The sequence below is a fragment of the Acanthaster planci genome, linkage group LG09 (genome assembly GCF_054643075.1).
Source record: "Acanthaster planci isolate LZ-2023a linkage group LG09, COTS_SCS, whole genome shotgun sequence".
NCBI lineage: Eukaryota > Metazoa > Echinodermata > Asteroidea > Valvatida > Acanthasteridae > Acanthaster > Acanthaster planci.
This window is the reverse complement of record NC_141785.1, coordinates 4,094,754-4,120,919: the sequence shown is the minus strand read 5'-3', so window position 1 is coordinate 4,120,919 and position 26,166 is coordinate 4,094,754. Positions and strand designations below refer to the sequence as shown.

The 26,166-nt window shown below is 41.5% G+C and overlaps 1 protein-coding gene across 18 annotated transcripts in view; it reads right to left on the bottom strand.

The window, feature by feature from the left end:
• LOC110985335 (peripheral-type benzodiazepine receptor-associated protein 1-like) overlaps positions 1-26,166 on the bottom strand; it is a 184,018-nt gene that overhangs the window by 75,447 nt on the left and 82,405 nt on the right. For all 18 annotated transcript variants that reach the window (XM_087141264.1, XM_087141261.1, XM_087141262.1 and 15 more), the window contains one exon: positions 592-675. In XM_087141264.1, coding sequence (XP_086997390.1) covers positions 592-675 — 84 coding nt within the window. The remainder of the gene's footprint in view (positions 1-591; positions 676-26,166) is intronic.

Genomic DNA, 26,166 nt, shown 5'->3' with positions numbered 1-26,166 from the left:
AAATTTATGCCATAGCAGTACCATGTTTTAATAATAAACTGGCGGCTGTTCCCTTCCAACATATAGCATCAGTCATCAAACAGTCAATCAATCACCTCCACTTGCCATTTTGAAAAGTTTTTGTCTTTTCTTCATTGGAACCGGGTGAAAATTTCAAAGTTCTTTTAAAACCGAACAAGTTCTTCATTTCCTTCTACAACAAAGTTAACCAAACACGATGAGCTTGTCAAATCATTTAGTTTCTCTTCATTTGACACAACTAACACCACCCAAAATCTGTTGCGTAAGTGACAGAAAATTCATGAAATTGGTCTTAATTTGTCGTGCAACTTACGCAATAAAATGTGGCATGAGTGGAGTTAAATCATTTCGTAAAGTTTTGTGAAATCCGCTGCTGGACCAAATTTCTAAAACCTCAACTCCTCCATTTTAGGTCCCTGAGAAGATCGAGGCTTACTCAGCAAGCTTGTACGCATCTCCAAGCATGGAGACGGGCACGGGCACCTTGGTACCAAGCGTTGGATACAGGATGCGCAACTGGTGGAAAATTCGAATGATTCCATTACTAATGACGAAAGAAAAACAACTCACCACATCAGTACACTTTCTTCTTTCTTCAGAGAGAGCCTTCTCAAGATTCTCGCATGCTAGTCTCTGCTGAGTGACCTCAACCTCCTGCATAGGCAGAAACAAATAAGAAACATACTTCTTTAACATCGTGAAACAAAGAGTCATTGAGCTCAAGGCCCTTTAACCACTTGCTGCTGGGGAGCACGGTTTCAGACAAATATTCTTTATATGCACAGCCGGTATGTCCAAAATCAGACACAAGGGAACTGGGCCTTGTAACAAAAGACTGTACTCGGAACAAAAGACCTGGCTGCCAGGAATTACCAGCATTTTTTTCACTGTCAATAGTGGAGATAATCCAGCATTGTTTTGAAACAGTACACAACTGTTTCTGGCATTCAGTGCGAGCCACACAGTACCGCTACACGCTAATCTGGACCCTATTGAAAAGATGTCAGCAGCGCACTGTGCCAGTTTGGGGAATAAAAGAAGTAACACCACAAAATCTGGGCCCTTATTACAAGGCAGCAGGCCTGGCTGATATATTCCAGCATCAATAGATGTTGTCTGTCAGATTAGAGTAGGAACCAGACAGTCATTCTTGTGGGTGTAAGTGTCCCGTAAATGAAGATTTGAATTTTTAAGAATCTTGAAAACAGAAAAAACAAAAATTACTCCGGCCAAGCAGAATCAACATTTATAAATGCCCCCAGCCCGAAGTGGTTAATTAAGTTGAAGTGCGAACGACCCTAGTCAACCATTGTCAGGTCATGGGCTGGTTGCGAATAGTTGACTAGACCAGTCCAACCATTGGTGACTACCATGCGTTCCATCAGAGTTAGTCAAACTATGTTTAACTATGGTCCTTGATCGAACTTGCCCAAGGTTTTAAGAGTCAAGGCACTTGTAATTCATTCACATGTAGATACAAAACTCCTTTCAACAAATCAACACGTCGGTGAAACAAGGTTGTATCTCATGTACAAAAACAAGTTACGACCTTGTTGCAACTGACACGGTGAAATGTTGGTATTATATACATGTACTTTGCTGAATGAATGAGACCGGGAAATTAGACCATCACTGGCAACATATAGAGCAAGTTCTGAAATGAAAAAAATTGTCCTACCAGGCAAAATGGACCAGTGGCTACTGGAACAATCCAGTGACCAGAATTAGAAGCAAATGGTTGCTGTACTGGTAGGGTCTACAGGTCCATATGCTTCTCCACTAACATGCATCCCTTTGCACCTGATTAAGGTGCCACAGTAGCGCAGTAATAATGCTTTCAGATAAGTCTGTGTCTGTGCATCTTTAATCTACAGGTAACTCTGCATACAGAAGCACAACCCCCCCTCCAAAAAAACCGGATACATACATGTAGCACCATACTTAAGTGCTCTCTGGTAAAAACTCGACCAAAATATGATCAACAAGATGTACATGTAGTTAACAGAAAATCATTAACTGAAATTTTTCTTGCTTTCCAGTAACTTATAAGGGAACATTTACATGAAATTCATTTGCCCCAAGTGGGACCAAGAGAGGACGCAATTTTCCTAACAACAGAGGCTCCGTCGGTGGGAGTTGCACTTCGCCAGTTCAAACGTGTACGCGTTATGCTTACGTCACTACCAACAAAATGAATGCTTCCCACCAACATGGCTCTTTTCAACCAATGAGGGCGTGCTTCTGCTCGAGGCGGATACCTTGAGACACACCTCTTTCTATAATGTGGAGCAATTATGCATGAGCCATGAGCCAAAATCTTCACCCAAATCGACTCCTTTTCAAAGAGAAAATTCTCCTTGAATGGCTTAACCCTTTTAGACTCCTCTCAAGGAGACAGCCTGTCCTTGGGGACAGCATACTTCAGAATAATCAACTTAAAAGGGGTAGGACAGGATAAACCCAAATGGTTCTACATCGCCAACTCATCACAGCAAACAAACAAGCGTCTGAAGACTGGCCATGGCATGATTTTTCTCCTTTTTTTTTTTACTCTTCATCAATTCCATCAATTTGGTAATATGAATGAAAATTCCAGGGTGGAGAGCTGAGAAATTTGTCGCAAAATGTCAGGGTCGAGGTAACACTGCCTTGAGAATGAAGCAGGGCTAATAAGGGTAACGAGCGGCAGTGACGTAGAGCTGTCACAGAGTAGGCCTGATTTGATGAGGGAAAGAAAGACGCAGAGGAGCAACGAGAAACAGACGATGTTGCGATTCAGTGGGATTCAGTGAAAATCTGGGATGTGGCTCAAAGGGTAGACAGGGAAAAAAAAGGTAGAAATGTGATACGTGGACAAAGATTTCTTTCTTTTTTTGAGAGAGAGAGAAAGAGGAGTTTATTTCATGTCGGCGAAATATGAAATCCCAAGTACATCAAAAACATACAAACAGTGAAATTTGTTGCAACAATTAATGGAAACTGGTGTATCAAGTTTGATAATTGTTCACAGTCTAAATTATTACCAACATGTAGGGGAAAAAAGCACTATGCTTTTGGCTTTCCCTATTTACACGAACAATGGTTCAGACTGGACAAGAAACATAAGACAGGAGACATGAGACAACACAGTAGGATACACTGGCAGGATAGACAACAGTTAAAGACAGATGTGCTAGAGCTTGATACCAGACCTTTAAAGAATGGAAGTGGATCGGCATGACTACATGATCTACGTATTTGCGCACATACATACATGTACACCTGTTAGGGTATCACAGATTTCTAAGCATGTCTTCACACAGAGCAGGAAATGATTTACAGTGCCTGTAGCAAATGTGCACAGTGTATTTGCTGGGGGGCACCGGAGAAAAAAGAAAAAAGCAAGGACCAAGACAAAAAACATAAGAAACTAAGAGATACATGTAAGATCCTGTGTGTAGAAAAGATTACCCCCAAAAAAGAGCAGGTTCAGTTTTTTTATTTTGATGGCATCACTCGGCCTGATATTCTGAGAAATACGGACAGTAAATGGGTAGGAAACATTGGCAGTTTCCACCAAAGATCGTATAGCGCCAAAGGTGCAAGATGGATAACTCAGCCCAAAAGGTGTAATCAGCAAGCAATACGCCTGCGTGGTTCACAATAAGGCGCAGGTGCACCAGGTGTACATGCCTGCCGCGGCGCCTGCGCCTTTGCAATAATGCGCATTGCGCAGGCATATCACTTGCTGAAATGGCGCCCATGCGATTACAATGTTTTGCGTGTATTCACGGTGAAGCTCTCCATCTTGCGCCGCTATGCAGCGCTATACGATCTTTGGCTCCCACTGATTTCTATTATCCAATTTCTTTTAAATACCTGTAGTACTCAAAAAGCTCTCCCGCAGCATCAGACTTACATGTATAAGTATAGTGGGGTGGGTACACACAAGTACCATAGGTTGGGCCATGCATAACACACTCTTTGCCCAAAGTACCAACTGAGAAAATTTGTGTGACCCTTCCAAAGTTTGTACGAGCCAATCAGTCTCTTCCACTTTCAGCCAACATGAGTGACCTTGACAGGTACAATCAACTTTGCGATCTTTCTGTCTTTCCCCAAAGCAGGTTCCAGTAGCACTTCTGCCATGCTACATTGAAGGGAATGGGGAGACAAGGTAGAGTGTAAATACATCACGTAGGGAGACTTCCATTAGAGAGGGCCTGTGAAAACATGCGGGGGGACGTGAGTGTCATTACAAACACTCACCACAGCCAAATATACGCGGGCCGCCAGCTAATAAGGATTTCTTTTCTTCTTTTTTTTTTTTGCTGGTGTTTTCAGACGGGCAAGATAAACAGCGATGATGCCCAAGAATCTTTCTCTGTGCATGACACGATCCTTTTAGATTAATCCGCCTGACCTTGGAGCGGCTGACAGCGACAAATTGGTTGTCATGGTTTCCAAGATCAGGACTTTGACATTCACCACGTAAAAAATAAGGAAGAAAATCTGCATTGAAGAAGGTAAGGCAAGATAACAAGTCAGAATATGACTGCACATGGGAACATCTACCTTCAGATTATCACCCTGTGTGCCACATGTAAATTCATCTATGATTTACATTTCAAGCTCCATCAATTTAACACTAACATTCACTCTCAAAGATGAAGCAATTTCGCACTTAATCGGCAAGAGAATACTTTTGAAATGTCATGATGGATAAATACAAATATGTACATTTGAAAATTAATGAAAATTTACTACAAAACAAGATTCAAGGTTCCGGCAAACAGACAAAGTTCAGACAGCTGCCCAGCGGGAAATACATGTAACTCATGCCAGGAATTACACAAAAAAAATCGTTCAAATTGAAATAAAAAAAGTCAACAAATGGTGAACACAGACGACGGACAGATACACTTCAATCATTGCTACTCTGCTCAGCTCAAATTGAGACAGAATTTGTCCAGGTAGCCAAGGGCAACCGGGGATAGTTATTAATGGTCAGATGGTGCAACACCTCTGACCAGCAACGGGCAAGTCTGGCCAAGGACGCTGCAATGGCTGCTATAATTCATTCCTTTTATTGAATTGCCACCAATTACTGGATCCGTGTTGTCTTTGTTGCCAAGGCACAGGAGAGCACCTCAGAATTTGCTGGAGGTCAAGGCAAAAAATTTATGGGTTCAATGGCAGGGGTGTAATAAAATATCACTGCCATTTTGATGAGTTTATGTGATGGATTTCTGCTGATGAATAGGCCGGGCTGGTGTGTTAGCCAATGAACAAAGTTCAGCAGTTCTGCAGTTCATCGCAAACTTTGAAATTGCCAACTGTTAACATCTATTCATAAATACCTGAGACGGTTAGCCATTCCTATTGCTGAAGAAGCCCATAACACGGCCAGTCTTAAACAGTTAGGCACTGGCTGGCCGATCTTAAATACTTTTCTGGTGTCAAACGAACTTCAGACTCCAACGAAATCTTCACTTTGCCCTTGTATTGGTTGAACATTCACAAGTTTCACTTATTAACGATGAGTTCATATTTAGAGTCCTTACACTTGCTTATCACATTCTTTGCCGACTCGCACGGCACCCATCACGTGCCAAACTCCATATTAGGAGACTGTTTACAACTACTTGTAACAGGCATGTCCACAACATGGCAAGAGGGTGTTTGAAAAAAAAAGGGAAGTAAAATTGTTGAATGCAATCGTTGCGTATGTATATTTTAGTCTCACTGACTTGAAAGGTACAAATGGGAAAAAGCATGCGCTTGGCCAGTAGCTTGGCTCTGAAGAATGGATGCTGATAATGGCTAAAGCCAAAGCACTGGTCATTATCAGCACCCATTCACCTAAGCTGGTCTTCAACAAATCTTTCAGACCAACCAAATACATGTACATGTACATGTATGTGCATGGTGTATTTATTCCTTTTACATAAAACCCATCTCACACTGAATGTACATGTAGGTGTTGCATGAGAACAGTTGCTTAAAACTTCAAAGAAACAGGAGCACAGCATGTGTACACATCTACACATCTACATCAACTTAAGAAGACATAAAGAACACACAGATCCTGCATGCAGAAATACTAAACACACTGAATGTGATGATGAAGTAATTGTATACATGTACTATGAATACGGTAAATATAGGTGTGGCGACAAAAGTGAATACTCTACTTAAGATTTTAGTGCTGAAATACTAGAACCAGACTAGCTAGAATCCAAACTGCTATAGCACTTTCAAGACCAAAAACCTGAAGCACTGACAAGACTTACTGAAATCTCAAGCAATATAGCACTTTCAAGACTAAAATTTAAAGTGTTCTAGTAAAACAAAATGAAATTTGAAGAACGGTTGCACTCTCCTAACTAAAATCAAAAGCCCTGTAGCACTTAAAATATCTGAAATCTAAAAAAGCTGCAGCAACAAAATCTCAAAGAGTAGTCAAGATTTTAGTGCTGAAGTGCCAATTTTTTGGCTAACTAAAATCTTGAGTGCCATAGCACTTTTCAAGGCTAAAAGCTCAAGTGCTGCAGCCCATTCAAAACTAACTAGATTCTAAAGTACAGCATGAGCTGAGCATGGCCTGTGTTTTACCTAAAGGTATCCCGCAGACTTACTTAGCTGCTTGTATCTTTGATCAACCTGCCAGTGATCAAAGAGCGTAAATTATGCATACGTATACACCCACATCTACGGAACATGTACGCAAAGAAATCAGACACTTTTTTTGATGGTCAAGAAAAAGAAAAATAAACAGGCAAAAAACAGATGATAATAAGGACCGAACTGACAACTGGATGGTGTACTCAACAAATCTTGACCTGAAATCCTGTTAGAACACTGGTGACTGGGTACTAAGTGATACTGGCTATTGTTTCATGGTAACTGCACCCTAGCATTTGCACTGGCACATTCAAGTAAGCTGCTTGGGATGACTGATCATGGATAGTGTATGCGTGTCAAGACCATGTCAGGTCCTGAATGAGAATGTAATGATCTGCACTGTCAGATGGTAAACATGATGGCAGACGGTCAACAGCATGGTCACCAATCAATGTACTGTCCCCCTGTCTGGATTGCCAACCGAGTAAACTCAGAAAGACAACATGAACACTGATATCATTCCACACAGGATACGTGAGTCATCTTTTCTACCGACTGGCACGCACGCAATGCAAGCTGCAGAGACTGATGAAGTGAAGAACCAGATTCAGTTTAATGGTTAACGGGCCCAAACTCTGGTGGGGGAAAATGCGCAGACAGCAAACACACATGCTAAGGCTTACGATATTCTCGGTCACGCCATCTACATCTCTGCACATGGCCACGCTCCTGACACTAACATGATGTCGGTACTCCATTGCCGAAGCCATCCTGACCCAAGTCCAGTCTGATTTGTCCCTACATCCGTTCAGGACAGGTTAATACACAAGTTACTTTTCAAAGAGTGGTAGTTCCAACACCAGCTCCAATCAGACCAACTCTAGCCCTAATAACAGTACATGTTTGTCCACGGAGAGCGTGAAAGGACGGAACTATCGGCATCCTCCATGATGATCTGCAACACCCTATACCAGTGCTACTGACCGTTTTAAGCAGAGACACAATCAAATATACACGGGTAAGTCAATTCCCCTTCCGGCCTAACACAAACGACCCCCCTTTACCTCCAACAGCACCTCCGTCTCTGAATATTCAGAGAGTTTAGTGCAGAACAGACATTCTCACGTCCTTCTTTCCTTTCTTCAGAACTTGACACGATGATTACTTTGGGAAACCACTATTATTCCACAGTGCCTAGAGCACCCTCCTTTCTTATGTCTGTCTTTTACAGAAAAAATTCTCTCTTCTCTTTTTGGACTCTCACTCTGAGAATGTTTTTATACCTTTCCTGAGTGGCTTGTTGAGGAGTACGAGTAGCTTTGACTTGTGGGACTTTTTTTTTTTTCCTACTCTCTGTGTTCTAAGTGCACATTGGCAGGGGTGGAGTGCCTTTCCCCGCAAATGTTCTGAACTATTTGTTTGAGGAGATCTCGTGCGGGGTAATCTCGGAGCAGTCAATGCCCGCAGCAAACCATTCGGCAGCTGCAGCATACTGACTTTACACTCGACGATGTTCCATCTTAAACAGACATCGTCACACAGCAAGCTCCTATGGGATACGCATGCACAAAAAAAGGCTTGACATGGCACAACAATTCCATGCTCTACCGAGCACGTAATCTTACAAATTTTACAGTACTTGGAGAAAAAACAATGTACATGTACCAATCTGTCAAATTTTTGTAACATCAGAACTATCTATGTAAGACACAACTTCCTCATAATTTAAGTTCACAAGCCATTAAAGACCTATCAAGGAAACTCTCTTCTTAAAAGATTCACAGAGGAACCCTGAACCGCACAAGGGGTGGGGGAAGGGATACAACCTGATTATTACTCTAACTAGCAAGCAATGTGCCAGCATGATCAATTTGGTAACCTGACCTATATTGCAACCACACAGCCCCATGCACAAAAAACCAACATGGGCAACTGTGTAGCAATCTGTCAGAAAATCTGGGCCAAACCCTGGCGACAAATGATTACCGCAGAGGGAAAAAAAAGCATTTTTCAACCTGTTAGCCAACAGGGCCGAATTGCCCACCGGATATGAAGGTCTCTCAGTCTCACGATCAATATTAAGAACTAGTGCACACTTCGTTCTCAATCATTCTCCAAGTGGCTTACTGCAAATGAAGTAAACCGCCCTGATCACTGCACTTTTGCCCATTTCTTTTCCCACCATCCCTGGAGTAATGTGCACTTTTGAGAGCCTGCTCTGCCTTCGATTCGTCAAGTTAAGTGAACTTTTAAGGTGCTTTTCGCCATCCCGATGCAAGATTCCGCTCGCTGGCTCATGTCAGCGAGAGCTTCTGCAATGTGAGCTCTGTTGACCAATCAGGAGATATATCACTTGAACTGGAGAGGCTTTCAAAGGTAAGCTGATGTAGTAGGCAGGCATGCAGATGGTTGGTCGGCCAATGTCATGTGATGATAACGTGTTAATTGCAATTGGGCAAGGAACCTGACGAACTGGCTTTAAGTCATCAAATGTCAAGCATGCATGAGCCACATCGATTGCCGGTGGCACATTACTCACACATGAATGAGGCCCAGGGATTCATCCCCGGCTCCGATTTCAAAGTACATCATCTTAACTATGGCGCTGCCAAAGTCCCAACTGTGCTGCAATAAGAACATTAGCAGTCAGGTAGCGAACACCCTGGCTTTCCCGCCCACAGGGCTTTGCCACACGGCTCGTATTTCTTTCCCCTAATGGGCCATCTTTTAAAAAAAGGACAAATTGGTGATGTTGTCGATTCTGGCATTTTTTTCCCTCAACAAAAGGATCTTGTCATGCGGAGATTTTTATAAATTGAAGAAATTCAAGTGCTAAGCCAACATGCAATCAAAGCATTATACAAACCCCCGTATCAACCCCTTTGGCATTTTCAACAAGATTTTTTTTGTACTTGTTGATTTCTCAACAAGTTGGGGAGGGGCTGAGTTGGTTGACTGAATGTGCATGCATTAAGGCAAGGCTATAGACCTGTAATGATTTTTCATTCTAGTTAGTCTTTCAACATTGACAATCAAATTGAAGCCGGAATAGGTGGACAGTGACAGCAGAAACAAAAAATAATAACTTTGACACAAATCAGCATTATGACTCAACCTCAAAGGCAAAATAAAAGTGTCTGTATTTCATGAGGTATATCAACATCAACCCAATTCGGTAACCCAACCAACTGTGCATATGGGCACTGAATCAAGTGGTTATGTCCGATGCCACACTGAGTATTCCAGCTGCGTGCATATATCATAAGCATGTGCCACATGTAATCCAACACAAATGGACTGTGGTCCCAATGTAACTGGGCGGGGCTTACAGATCGGTCTTCACATAGTGACTGGGCGGGGCTTACAGATTGGTCTTCACATAGTAACCGGGCGGGGCTTACAGATTGGTCTTCACATAGTAACTGGGCGGGGCTTACAGATTGATCTTCACATAGTAACTGGGCGGGGCTTACAGATCGGTCTTCACATAGTAACTAGGCGGGGCCTTACAGATTGGTCTTCACATACTGTAGCATTATTGGGGTCAATTTCAAGTCAACTCATTTTCTTTTACCAATTTGGAAAGCTTTTAAGTGTGGAGGAGGGCATAGGTGAGTGGGATTTGGTCGAGGGAGACTGTACTTATATATGTATGCGTATGGAATGTTTACGGAGGGGTTCAATGAGACGCCTGTACTAGTATACACCTTTTTCTACCGTAAATGCTTCCATCTCAATATTTCTTTCCAACACGGCAATTTCTCACTGTCAAACAGTGCACCAAGCCCACCAAACCAACCGAGTGCTGTCAACTGAAGCACCATCTAATTGCCCAGACAAGCCTACAAGGCATAAAACACCTATTGATTAAGACCCCTGCAAACATCCTGTTGGCTCAGCTCCTTCCATCATTTAAAGGAAGACCGGGAGGAGGGGAGAGAAAAGGAGGAGAAAAAAAAATATCGCAGACGCTTTTCTCCTTTCTGATACTGCACTGGTCCGATCAAAAAAAAATAAATCATGCACATTTCATGAAGTTCCTGGGTCTGTGCTTGAATCATGATCACAGAGGCCTGTAATTTGCAAATTTTTTTGGGCTTAAAACCTCCCCCTCCAAGCAAATGCTAATTTGTATTCAAGTTTCTGATTCTCCGTGAGGACGAATTAATACATCGACATGTGTTTCTGTTTGAATATGCCAAGGGCATTGTTCTCTCCCGGACTCTGTTTCTCTGTCTCTTTATGCCAAATTGGAGGCATTGCATTTTCCCAGTACAAAATGCCATTACCCCAACTAAAAATTAGGTTTCCTTTTTTAAAAAAGACTGAGCGCAGCAAGGCCTGCCTTTGAATACCTGTTTTCCATTAACCTGTTTTGCGTCGTACGCCTACATGAGCGAGAATGTCCCAGAGCTGTAAATTACGTTTGACAACAAAATCTTTCAAGCCATTGAAGTACCGTGCGTTTCTTCAACCTCTCTTGTGCCTGCAATTAAATGAAATCCATCTACATGTATTCTCTCTAACAAAGAAACCACACAGGGTATTGGATAGTGTTACAGTGGTGAGCAAGGATACACATATGTGTCCATGTGGCTTGACTGAGGTGGGACTTGAACCTCAGACCTCTAACCTGTCATTCCAGTGCTCTTCCCTCAGCTTACCTGAGCAGTGTTGTATTCCAGTCTATCACAAGTCCCTGTAAATCCATCACAAGTCCATCACACGTCATTGTGTCTTAAACCAATTCACAAGCTATTTAAATGAGCTGTGACAAAAGCATTCTTTTGCCATTGTTCACCCTGTTATTTGGACTTCTATTGCCTTAAGATCAAAGCCTAAATGTGCATCTATGACGACATAATTATGTGAACAAGCTGCAAGGTAAGGAAAGAATTCTGTGGAATCCTATTTTCACAAGTTAACCCTAACTCCGTAGAGTGTGTGAAAAATCATATGAAACTTGGAGGATTCAGGGCTGTTAGGGTTAATATGTACTTTTGTGAATTTTATGATTTTAAATGAATCAACTCATATCAATATACAAGCTCCTCATTTCCCTGACCAAAATATCCACTGCAATTGTAAGATATCAACGTGAAAAACACAACACCACAATATGTCCTTCAATTGTGAGTTTCATGCCAAGAATCCCAACAAAAAATTCTCCGAACTCTCACATCCTGACAGAGGAAAAGAAACCGATTAAGCAAGTGCAAACAACCCTCCTTTCCAACGTATTCCATAATAAATAGTCTGGTACCACACATCCTCTCAGTGATGAAAACACACTATACACAGGAAGAAAAAGGATTCTTTTATCAGTCTAATTTGGACACACTAACCTCCTTCAGAAACCTGACAGTATAACACTTCTTTCCCAAACTGTTTTCACTTTTCAACTGTAATGGGGTTATCTTCAACTGTTTGAGCTCAGCTCAGATCAGGATAAATTGCCTCTTTGCTATTAGTTTTAAGGCTGGTAGCTGCTAAACTGACATTAGACACTGATTGACTTAAAGTACATTTCTAATGAACTAAGGTATTAGATGTCATCTAATACATAAACACTAGCTTTACATAATGCCGAAACCGAGTACCGTACCTGCTTTGTGACACAAGTTGGTTTGGTAACAAGTGTTCCTGAAGTTTTTCCTGCTCCACAACTTTGTTTCAAGCCACATTATCCTCCTTGTTTGGTCGGTTAGATTCAATGGAAGTAACAGAAAAGCCACTCGTTTCCCAGATAATATTATTCACAACCCAGCTTTCAACCCAACTGGAACATCCTTCAGGGCCCCAGAAATGTAATCAGGTCTCAGCTCAGCTGTCACTGGTGGTTAGCTTTACAAAGCAGACCACCATCAAGACCTCATTTCAGGCCACTTAGCCCAATTTCTCTAAAGGATTTCTATTCTTTTCTACTTTACGGCACATGTAATTCCATCCCTGCATTGATGGGTTATTGACAGCAGAAAAATCCAATTTGGCATAAAAACGTTCAGATTAAATAGTGCAGTACAAGAAATGTGTCTTCACATATACACCATACATGTAAGTGGAAAGCAAACACTACACTGGAACATGCATGCATAGGATGAAATATGAGCAGGCTTAACAGTAAAAACACCTTGAACTGCAACTCATCTTCGCTTTTATACTTAATCAGTTCTTGCTGGGTGTGGTTCAGTGAGAAATTAATTTGTCAAACTGAATAGCTACTAGTACACTGTACTTTTAGCATGGACATGTGAATACATGTATATAAAGACTCTCAATCTTGCTGCTACGAACCCAATAAAAATATTATTGTTTTCCAACGACCAAAAAGCGTACATAGGTGAAGTGCAGTTAGAGCTTTTTCTAATCTGAAAGTTTTCTCAAATATTAAGCTACACGTACATGTGCGTATGTGTATATTCAGAGAGACTAATGTAGTTTTATGATGGAATTTGTTCAGAGTGAATTTCCTGGTTGTCAGTTAATTTTTCTACAAACTAATGTGGGTGACCGGAAACAGAAGTCAACTACAGAGGCATCGTGCTTGTGGGTGAGGTGTGCGCATGCGTGCTAGTGTGCAATGGATATCATTGCAGTGAAGTCTATTGGTGTCTCCTTCCATGAGTCTATGGACTATGAATAACTGCCAGATGTTTCTAAAGGAGTTTTCTAACAATCACCACTCAAAAGTTTCCTATTTATTTATTTATTTATTTATTTATTTATTTATTCTTTTTAGTAGTAATAGTTATTTTATAAAGACTAAAGATATGTTTGTACAGATTAAATGGCACAATATACAGGATCATATGATGGAACCTTACCCCCCAAAAAAAATCATGCTTAGCAGAGCATGCATGTTTCTAAGATCAGATCAATTTTAATATTCAAATCAAATCAATTTCAAATTGTCTGTCTGTTGCTCCGCCTTGATATTAATCTGGAAAGGGTTTTCATTCACAACCACCGACAAAAGAGAGGACAGACATCTTTGAACTGATTCATCCGACAGAAACCTGAATTGATAAGAGCAGGGTCTGCGGCAAATTGCCACAGACCCCCTTGGTCATTAGTCATTACATGAATGAATGGACCGATGTCAAAATTGAATGCTTGTTATTCTCAGACTATTGGAGCATCAGGATGTTGAGCAGTTGAATGGGGGGGGGAGGAATACCTGCAGATTTTTGAGAGGAAATTTTTTTCAATGCAGACTGTCAATGTTGCAGTATTTTGTTTTCTCTTCTTTTGGTGGCCAGCGGGTTCTGCAAAAAAATTTATAAAAAAGTACTCCGTGGCGGCGCCAGACTTATACGTGTAAAAAATTTAATAAGTCACGATATTTTGTGTAGTGTTCAACATGAACTGCTCTTTACCAGTTACTAATGGTCAAATTCATTGAATTTGGCATACCACTGAGAAGCTGCGCTTTGCATAATTTGACTAAAATTGGGTAATTACCAGGCAAGCGTGCTGCGGAAATAAAGCAACCGGAAATAAAAACCCCCTCCCAAGTCTCGTGGCACTCGATGGGCTGTCAAGAAAACCATGGCAACACCAGTTGGACTCATGCCCGCACTCCTTCATTTTAAACAAGGTCCGCTTCTCGCGAGGAGTGCAGGAAATGCTGATGTTGCAGAACAGAAGAACGTGGCTTGGCTTGAAAGTTCTGCAATTTTCACCCAGCATTCGTTCACTGCTTTCATTAAACCTCAAGAGTTCTTAGAAAAGACCGCTTTTTCATGGAGACAAGTTTCTTCCGTGCAATATGTGTGTGTGATACGGCTCCCACTGGATGGGAACAAAAAGCCAATTTGCTTCAATATATGTGGAGAATTAAAAGTGCCGCTCTGCTGAATTTCGATCTGATTTAATGGATCCTTGGACGGAGTCAAGATCGATGTTATGCATGCAAGGGCATGTTTATTGCCAAGGAGTCCTGGCTGAAGTTATTAATATCTCACTGCAGAGAGGCTTTCTATGAATCCATACTGATTTGGCACACACCCAAACATCAACAGTTGAACTTATCCCCACAAAAAGGTGGGCATGGCCAATGACAGAATGTCCCAGAAGAATGACATGAAAGATCCAACGTTTCAGACATGATAAAAATGCACGCTTAAAAAAAATGAACAAAAATTCTCTCCTGAACAGCTTCCATTACCTGTAACCTTTTCTTCACATTGACATGCTTGTAGCTTCACAATTAGGAGGCCCTCTTGAACCCGGCACAATTTGCACACGCTGCTGGGGTGCCACATGGCACACTCTTTGCCTTTAACATTCAGGGAATTATCAAGGCTCTTGTCATGTAACACCGGTTGGGCTATACATACAAGCACCCGCCTTCCTTGATATTGCTAACCTATCCCCAAAACCTTCCTGGTGAATTTGGAAAGCTCTAGAAGGGCATACAAGATGACACTTGTAAGCAGAGTTTTAGAAAGCCAGTTTGAAAATTCCTTTTCACATCAGCTTTCTTTTCTAGGTTTGTGTATTCTCGAAGTTGAAACAGAACTCAGAACTCGGTAAATATGTACATGTGTCAAAATCGGACTACACAAAAAAATCACATGCTGAAAGTTTTTAGAATTATGATATCATCTGACAATGTATGAGGAGCAATGGTAATACCCTGGCAAGAAAATGCAGGAAACACATTCGATGCAGATCACTCAATCACATGCATGTGCATGTACCTGTCCAAGCATTGGCCTCTATGTGCACGTATGAATTAACATAACAGACCTGCATTTCTGTACATTCTTCTGAGCCAGCAAATATATCATTCCATTCAATTAAGTTGCACCCTAAATGAAGATTGAAACCCAGGCCCACAAATCCGACAAAGATGGACTCAAGACGCCAGTGGCCCGGCGCTCGCATGAAAACACAAAACTGCAGAGGATGAGCAGACGGAAAAATTGCGCCTGCCAAAGCTTTATTGGAACCGTCATTTCTTTCGGGCCAGCTGCAGATGGCCCATCAGGGGCAGCTGGGATAGTAACATCAAACCAACTGCGAAAACCCTTCTCACTTTGAAGGTGTCAGAATCCGTGCCAGCTTGCCATCTGTCAACACAGACGACCAAAAGTGATCCCACTTTCCATCTCCTTACCCTACCCCCCCTGCCAAACTCCCTTCTTGGATTTGCAAGAGGCTCACAACCAGACTCCTCAACGGTTCAGGAGTAATCATTCACAGAAATCGCAAGATAATTTCTTTTCTGCTTTGACGGCGGCACCGGCGTATTATTTCAGTTGCGTCGAGGCGCCGAATGACCCCCCAGCCACATGCTATTATTGTGTAAATAATAATCTTTTTATCAGGAATGGAGTTGTGCCGCGGATGATTTCAGTGCCTGCTGTGATGGAAAAGCCTGTATCTAATACAGAAACTAATCTCCATTTCAGATTGCCGGCAACGATAAGGATTCACACCGGGAAGCAGGACTGCTGGAATCTTTACTTGAAGTGGAAATGATAAACGCAGGTACGCCTTGGAAACTTTCATTTGGAACCACGTGCTTTAAACTGATCAGTTGAAATATCTTGTACAGTCAAATGAACATGTAGAAGTTTGCAAAATATAAAAATGAAACTGAATTTGAGGACAACACATTAAAATCGTAACCAATTCAATGAAATCACTCCAGAACTCTGCACTGGACTCTTTTCTCCCTTCTAAATATCCACAGCTATTCAAATACCCTTCATTCTTCTGATGGTGATGAATTTTACGTTCCCAAAGTCCCATAAAGAAAGTTGGTTACAGGGTTTTTTTCCGTAGCTGCTCCCTACTCATGAAACAACCTACCTAGTCCATCACATCAGGCATTCAGCCAGTCTGTCATCATTCCAAAGTGCTCACAAGAAACATTATTTCCCCAGATCTAAGCTGATTGTCCAACTCTTTTCTTAAAGATTTTTCCTGTTCGTACTGAAGTGCCTTAAATCCGCTGGTAATTTTGGTGCTCTGTATGTCAGTACAGTTATTATTATTATCATTATTATTTTTAAAAAGTGGGCTACCTCTGATAGAACAGGTGTACACATTATAACTACTGCCAAAGGAGAAGTTAGCAAAGGGCATATTTGTGCATTTCAAGCTCTGGGTTGTTTAGACAGGTACACATGTACATGTACCATTCCCCAAAACAATGCTATAACTACAAATGCCTTAACAGTGTTGTCCCCCACAACTTACAGCAAGTAATTGATGGAAAAGTACAGTTATTATTTTTATCATTATTATTTTTAAAAAGTGGGCTACCTCTGATAGAACAGGTGTACACATTATAACTACTGCCAAAGGAGAAGTTAGCAAAGGGCATATTTGTGCATTTCAAGCTCTGGGTTGTTTAGACAGGTACACATGTACATGTACCATTCCCTAAAACAATGCTATAACTACAAATGCCTTAACAGTGTTGTCCCCCACAACTTACAGCAAGTAATTGATGGAAAACAAGCAGAGCCAATCAAAGTTCCACCTTACCAGTACATTTTATACGGGTACTGTATGGGTTTACTACACTCTATTCTTTTTCTGGGGGGAAGTAAGACAACATTGAGTACACTTTAGCAAACGCTCACGTTTTACAACCAATTAACTCTGCCCTGACATTAAGATGTCTCACAGCTGAAGTTCCCAACTTCAGCAACTTTGCGGCACTCATACGGCCAAAGTGCCCATCTCAGATTTCCAACTACGAGCGGGCAAGTGTCAATTAGAGAGAATGTCTCCTTCTGATTGCCGTCTCCTGTGTCAAGGAATTATAGCCAATAAACTGTGAACAACTGTGAAGGAGTGCTGTGAACAAATTAAGTGATACCGTAATTTTTATTAGAATCTTGGTTCCTCATATTCTTTTCTTTTCTTTCCTGTCTTCTGATTCTCTATTCAATACTTGTAATCTGAACATACTATTGCTTGTGGCTGCGTCCGTACAATTTCGTCATTAATGAAGTCTGCTGATGCCTTGGGGAAAAACGGTGTATGAGAATAGGAAAAAAAAGGGGCTAGATTTACGCAAAGTTTAACTTTTTTCTGCAAGCTCATATCAGTTACGGAAAGCCTAAAAAGCTTAAAGAAGAATGGTAGTTTCACCTTCGCTTAGATTTTGCCTTTTTTCATTTGGTAAACTTTATGGTAAAGACAGAAGTTTCTCCAGGTTGCTGGATTTCTCAAGTCGTATTGATCACAAGGTTGAGAGAAATGAGCCTCCACTGCATGTATATGTGCAAATTTAATCCTCAACTCGACATGCGCGGACATTTAGTTTGTGTCTGGCACCAATGCCAAAGTTCAAAAAAATACTGTTGAAACATAGTGAGCTGCTTAGAAAAATCCCATTGGAGCTGGAAGTGTGAAAAGCAGCCCATTGGGTTCTTCAAAAAGGAAACGTCATTTGAGAACCAAACACCGGGTGTCCAATCAACTCAGTTTAAACAGGTAGTTATAGGACAGTGCTGGCAGGACTGACTTCTTGTGTGCATAATGATGTTCTTGAATGACCTACGACATGCTTCATTGTGAGCATGTGCTGTTGAAATACCAAACCAGTTCACTGGCTAGTAATCTGCTGACCAAATATTTCCTGTGCTTAGCACTTTTAAGAAACTGGCCCTATTTCATTCCCTCCACACTAACGGAGCACTGGTTCAAGTCAGGCTGTCTCCATGTCGTGACTTGCGTATTGCGCATTCTCCTAAGGAAACCAACATCAATTTTCAATCTCTGGTGTGAGGACGAAATTAAGTGTTCAAAATAAATATCCACTATTCACTGATTACAATTAACCTCAGGATGTTGATTAAACTGTTGCAGCTTGCCAAAATTTCTTGAGTAAACAGTCTCGGTTTCGAAAACCAGATGGGCTGGTATCTCAGTTGGAACCATTTCATAAGGGATGACAAACTGCTTCTTGATGGAGGTATTAATTTTATTCTTTGCCCAACTTTTCCACCGGCGTCTGCAAACTCAGACAGGCTGGAATACACACATCAAACGGACAAAGGCTTGGCATTTTGCCCTTGATCCACTAGTTAGGATATTGTTTTCTATACACTGGCAATGTATACAATGCACACACATGTGTGTATATAGACGGACGCTAGAAAATTTAAAAACTGTCTAAGGGAGTTCAAAATAACTAAGCACAAAGATGTTTTCGCTTGGCTGCTAACCTTCCACAATGCCACGTGGTAATTGCTTGAGACAGGTCCCCATTGCTGATTTCTGCTGAATATGATGAGTGGCCAAGCACAATTTGCCACATAGCAAACTTATGAAAATAGGTCACAGCGCCACACAAATTCCTGCAACTACATGCACACCTTTCATTTTTGAAAACCAATCCAGCAGAAGTCTTCTTAGCAGAGCAAGAGGGACACTGCACCGTGCTGTTCCTCTGCAGCTGCCCCTGTGCTGAAACGTGAGCAAATCGGCTCATCTGGACGAGGAGTCTGCATTCAATGGCAAAAGTCAGCCAAACCGGCATACCTGACCCATCTAATGCTACTGTGTGGAAATTGGAGCCTGGCTGTCACTACTGTAACGAGGCACAGACAGAGTTGTTGGCCACGATCAGGTTCAATTTTTATCTCCTTTAGTAGTTTTGCTTTGGCTATTTTTCGTTTGGTTCGGGATAGTTTTTCAGGCAGCTGGCTTACAGGTAAACCCTGTGACATTTTGCAGGATCCCAGAATCCCCCTAAAGAGCATGCGAGGATTCTGGAAAACAAAAAGAGCCCAAGGATACTCGCCTAAATGTGCCGAGGGCAACTTTCCAAGTGGTGACGAGCATCACGTCAGGGACATGCCCACTCGGCGAAACATGAAATGTAGCCATGCTTTCTAGAGGAAATGAAGGATATTATGATGTGTTGGGTATCATCACGGCTCAGCAACCACTATTCACGAGGCACGTCAAGGAGCAGTGGGACTTTCTGGTGAATTCTGAAGGGCCTACAAGGGTTTTTAGCTGATCACTGAAAGTTCACATTCAGGCTTAAATTTTGTTTGTTTCCCACTTTTAACATTATCCATCTGCAATGACAACGTTGCCAACTGGCATTTGCATGCATTTGCCTGAGGAAGAAATAAGCTTTCACTGCATGAGAAGACATTTTGGATGTACATGTGGCCTCGCAATCGTTTTTCCCTAAGGCCAGTCCAAATGCCTAGCTCAAATGCCCCTAAAATAGGATACATCTCAACAGTTATGTTTGAATGAACTGAATACTTTTACGTGTGCATGTAGTTCTCAGAGTTTATTTTTCAACTTCTCCTCCAGAGACAATATTTTAGCCAGAAATTACAAATTCCCTAATGGTCAACTACAAAACTGATTTTATTTTTCTTTAAAAAAAAGGTATTTTCTAGGACTCTTACATGCATGCACATGTACAATTCCGAGAACACTGACGGCTCACAGAAGTATACTCGCAACATATACATGTACATACATGCATATCAGAAGATCAGTGACGTCAAATGTCAGAGGTTTGGTGGAGTAAGAGGAGATTTTACATTTAGTATCGCGAACAAAAAGTTTAATCATTTTTTCTTCTCATGAGCCCAGGCACAATGTTAACAGAAGTTTGGAAAACATGTTTTGACAAACTTCCCAGACAAGCATGTTTTCAGCTGCATGTGAGGTTATTGTACATCGAAGAATGTAACCGAATGTTCAGTGGGATCTTTCCGTAATCACAGACGATGATCCTTAAGGAATTCAGGCTATATCTGCATGTACAATTTCAATTTCCTTAAAACCAACTGACACACTTTTATTTAGCATCCAGGGGGGATTTTTCAAGCCCCGTACATGTGACTGATACTGCAGATGAATCTCAAAAACTGACCTTTGATATTTCTGTTATAAACCAAAGAAATTTATTCCAAGTGGTGTAAGTTTCACTTCTATCTGAAACCCTTTCATGCATTTATTCTCACAATTACAGAAATTCTGCGGCATCCAATTCTGTTTCTTTGTTTGCGTCTCTCTTTCACTGAACATTTTGATTAATGTTAAGATGACTACTAATTCCTTGCCTTATCAGAAAGACAACAGAGCAAAAAACTTGTCTGCTGGCTTCTGATTTGCAGTGTAAAGGATGATTAAATAACGCATCCAAAAAAAAATCAATGGCAAAAATCCTTGGGCAAATAGCAAGCTAGGTACAGGTCGCTTACTCAGAGATTTAACATCAATTAGAGGACTAATGAGGCTACGATGGGGACTGAAAGCCTGCATTAACAAGGTGTTATAGGTATTAAGTCTCATGGCATTGTGCATGGAAGATGCAAAGCCGTCCCAGTACATATTGGCTCTTCTTATTAAGCTGTTCATCATGATGGGTTATATTGAATAAATTAAATATCTACACTTGTCATGATTAATCACAATGTAAAAATAAAACAATAAATAATAAATTAAAAAAACAACGGATATAATTAAATCCCGCAGAGGAAATTCAATTTACGTCAGATTTGTTCCTGGGCACATTCAGGCAATTTTTTTGAGGCAACATATGAGAAATCTCAACAATAAATTTTCCTCACACTGACAAATTATGCAGCAGGTCTGCTTTAATTGTATATTTGGAGTATTCTCGGAGATCTTTCAACTTAACACATCAACTCAGCACATCAAGTGTAATGAAATTGTTAATTTATGGACTGGGCATCATATGGGACCACTGCAGTTTTATGAGCATTTAAAATGAACCCGTTTCATCAGCACATTTTCAAAATCAATATTCAAATGCTTATCTCGACTAAAAAAATATCCCTCCAACCTGCTTAGGATCACCCTGATTGTTTGATGCAGGCACATGTAGCTCCTACCAGGCATTCCATATGCGCTGCAGTGTTGGGACAATCTTCATAATTGCAGGTTACAGGTTTACAAGGATCATAATGAAAAGGTCTGCAGTTATCTTCCGTCATCAAGTGCGTGCAGTTGAAAGTAATTCTGCATGAATGCCACACTCCCTCACTTCATCATGGTGTCTCCCTCGGCCATCATCAGTGCGTTGCATGCACTTCACATGACGTAATGAGGACTGCGCGACAAGGTACCTGTACGGGTACAAGCTTGAGAGAGGCAAAGACATGCTCACACGGGGGCCACCGATGTACAACCCTCCCCCCATTTCATGTGGGGACAGAATGTACTGTGGGCAGTGTTCTGGTGTTGGTTTATCCCAATGAATCCCGTCACAGGGAATTTATTCAGTCAAACAATCCGCCTTCCGACGGAAGGTTAACATACATCCCTTCACCTTGTGGACCTTCCTCAGCATGCTTAGAAAATTCAACAGATCAACCCTACTTCCTCAAGAATCACTGGACAAGAAAAAAAAAACGGAAGAACACCGTGGTGATGACGACCAAAATGACCTCCAAAGGGATTCTCAAGTTGCTCTGGGGTCTTTTTTTTTCTTTCAAGATTTACATGTACCCGTACAAATTGTGCCCTAGGGGATCTGGGCATATGGTATTTGTGGCCAATGTCAAATTACCGGCACTTCAAAGCCGCACCGACGAGATTGGATGCGAAAGGGAATGAGCACTGGTGTTTACATGTCCTCCCCGACACACACTCCGTAAATAACATGGGTCAAGTATACAATGATCAACTTGGTGTTTGTGTAATTTTCAGATTAAGAACGTGAAGTTCTGATGCCTGCCATTTATTTTTCCAAGTGCAAAACTATCTACATGCAAAATTTAATTTTGAAAGCTTGACTCTGTTTGACGGTTTCCTGAATTTTGTGAATAACTTCAACATGACAAGGTCATAAATTCCGAATCATATAACAAGTTTGTAATTCAGGGTTCCTTCAAAATTTGTAGAAGTAACAACTGTCTGTCAGTAATGGTTTAGTTGATATAATTTAGAAAATGAGAAAGCGTTGGCCCTCTACAATTTCTTAACACCAGTTTCAAACTGACTGAGTAAAAAAAAACCAAATTGTTTCAACATCTTCAAAGGACAATAACATCATCAAATAACACACTGTTATCAAACTAACAAAATTATCAGTTACCATTTTCCAATGTTTATATGTACATGTCTATTGTGCATTTTTATGGAACTAATTAGCATGTTTAAACTGCAGTGTTACATACAGAGCAAAGCATAAACATGCAAAATCAAACACAAACATTAAAACTCAATGTATCACCAAACGGTAAGCGCAATTTCAGAACCCAAGACAATTTTCATTTCCATCCAACAGGACCTTAAATGCCGCAAGCAAAAGCAGTTTTGACAGCTGTCCAGTGCGGAGCACGCGATCAAACAAAACCTGCAAAATGAAGAAAGTGCCGTGACACGCGCATCGGCGGCCAGCCCCGGCCACGCCAGACTGCATGGCTTGACCCCAGCCCGCAGATTGCCTGTGCCAGTCTGATGACAAGATGCTGGGGGAGGGGGGGTGTCTAAGGGGACTGAAGATATTCAGCGCATGCACCACGGGCAGGTGCCAACTGTGGAACGGGTCAATTGGTGCCCGCTCAATAAAGAGGCAGTTTATGAAAAGTGCCTGTGAGATGTGCGTTTGCAAGGAGCGGTCACGGAGGTGGGACAGCACGGATCATCGATGCTGCTGTTTCTGACAGGCATTGGACTTGTTGGACAGGGATGAAGGATACGGATTCAGCACATTTAAATTCAGTGATTATGGATTTCTAGGTTACATATCAGAGGAACTGGCAGCTATATACAGACTTACACAAGGATATGAACTAGATTAAATGTGCTTCAGTAATGAAGTCAATAGTGCCTTGTGGATTTAATTGAACTTAGTGACAAAGTACATCTAACAAACTCTTTTCAGTTTTTGTGCTTCCAGAAATGAACTTTTTTAGAGTGTATAAATTTCTCTGCTAGGATTGTTCAGGGGGTTAAAGCCCTGATTGTTTGACAAATCATGATGTTTGCATATACATACATATGTACACAAAATATTTGTGGAACTGTTTGCTTCTTAATGGTGCTTGCCATGTAAGGTGGCAGCACATTTAATAGATCTGACTGTACACTTGTATATAGTAAAAAAAAAGGCCCTGCAATTATGTGCCTTGTGATCGGGTCCCATATGAAAATTCTATGATGAAAATACCGAACATGAACCACAGTTGTTTGCAAAAGTTTAGGACCACCCATAGAAAATGCATTCACCTGAAGGAAAACCAAACTTAAACCAATCAATCATGGCAACTTACGTTTATTTTCAGTGTGCAACCTTGGTACCTTGGTTGAACATTTTTGACTACATTTGCATGATTTGACATGTTAACAGTCTAATATTCAGTGTGCCCTCCCTTATTTCTGATTACTTAGACTGGCTTTTTTTACCCAAGCTGTCTTACAGACAAAATGTCATACAAGACCTGCCTCTGCAACAAATTTCATTCAATGGCTATATAGCACTACACTGATGTAATGCACCACTGTAAAATCATGTTGAGTAATCATTCAGTGAGACAGTGTAATGCAGGCCCAGTGACAGAAATACCAATCAAATTCCAGGTGGTCTTAAACTTTTGCAAATGACTGTAATTATGCCACAGTTCATACACTGTATATATTGCATATGTACATATACCAGTACCAGGGAACAAAGAGTGTGTGTTAGCTAAATCACACATGTACATGTCCATGTTGCTTCAAATACCAAACTACACGGCCAACAGACATCATTGCTCATTCACCACAGAGTGCATTCAAACATGGACTCGAGATCACTTTGACCAAATCTAAAAGTTTTAACAGCCAGTGATGCCATCTTGACAGTCCACTCAGAGTACATGTGGATGTGGATGTTGTGTAGACTCCCTGCAGACACTATTTTGCCAACTCCACTGGACAGTTTCAAGTAAACCATGACGCACTCCACACAGACTTGGCCACAAACTTTGCCACAGGAAAGTACATATATCTACCTTCCTTCTTTCCTCAATTTCCAGTAAAATGAAGAGCCATTTATCCAAGACATTTTTGAAGAACGATTCACTCTCGCAAATCCGTCAACGGCGCCGTGCTTCGGCACAGTGACGTTTGACAAAGTGAAACACAAGATTTGACACGTACTGAACGATAATGCTTGGTCTTAGACACCTCAACTGATGGGTTTTCACACGTTGGTGCACTCGCCACTCACTGCAGAGCGACGGTTATTTTACATACCGGCATGCCTTGGCATTCATGTGCTGGAACATCATCAAGTTAAAACTTCCCATCTGTGCATTGAGTTTCTTTAGCATTGCTTTTTCTTTCAAAAAAATGGAACTTTTTGTTGGCAAACATTTTTCTTCCTTGGAAAGTAAAAATCACTCCCCCGTGACATATTTTCCTTTTTTCCAACATCACGTTTCATTCAATATACTGGAAGGAGTTCGACTGTCACAAAATCAATTTGAAATTTCAACATCAGAACAGAGCATACCCCACACTTCACACAGATATGAACAATGTCTATGTATACGAACAATGTCTGCATTCAAACTTCTTAAAAATGACAACAAGGCGATTGTATTCTGGTGCAGAATTGTAGAGTCCTTATACTTCCATTTCATACTTAAACTACTCTTTCCATCATCCATGAAATACATGTATCCAGACCCAGGCTTTGCAAGATATGGATAGATACATGTACACCTGTTCAGTCCAAACATTACCACTCCTGTTGCTCAGTGTCCTTACAGTAAAAGCTGCATGCATGTATGATAAGGCCAAAAAGAGATTTTCAGATGCTTAGAAGAATTTTCTAGAGAAAGAGACAAAAAAGGAGTTCTTGAAATAATAGTTTTATAATGTCAAAAAATCATTTTGCGCACACAGATGTGAAAATTGGGGAAGATGAGCCCTGAGGACAAGAGTTAATAACTGACATGGCTTTACCTCAAGACAAAAGAACTTAAAAAAAAAGATGGAAAAAAAAAGTAAAAGGGAAATTTTCCTTACAACTGAGATGCAGCACTCGCAGTCCAGCACATGGGTGGTGGAGGACGTGGAAAGTAATCCGTTATGCCGTTCACGAAACACCTCCCGTGTGGTGACGGCCATCTCGCTCACCTGACCCCCGCCATGGTCAATGGTGTCCTCGTGCTGGCTACCGGTCCGTCCGGCGCATGGATCCCGGCCCAGCCCGACCGAGCGCCGGCACTGGCGTTCGCGCAGGATTGTGGCAGTCACTGAGGGCCGCCGGCAGCGGGACAGGGATGGTGCAGAGACGGCAGGGGAGGAAGAGAAGGACCGATTCCCGGTGCAGAATGTGCCACACGAGGGCACTGACGGTGACTTATATTGAGGCACGAAGCCACATGCGCACGAGTAAATGGCCCCGATGGTTTCCGCTCCACACTTGAAAAACTTGCCCTGCCAGTCGAAGCATGCTTGGCGAGGCCAATGCTGGCAGACTACAGGAATGCATAAATTCAAGCTGGTGCAGCACAGCAATGTGTTGTTTTCTGGTCAGGAGGGGAGGCCCACATGTAACATCAGCTCAGTGGTCACGATGATGAC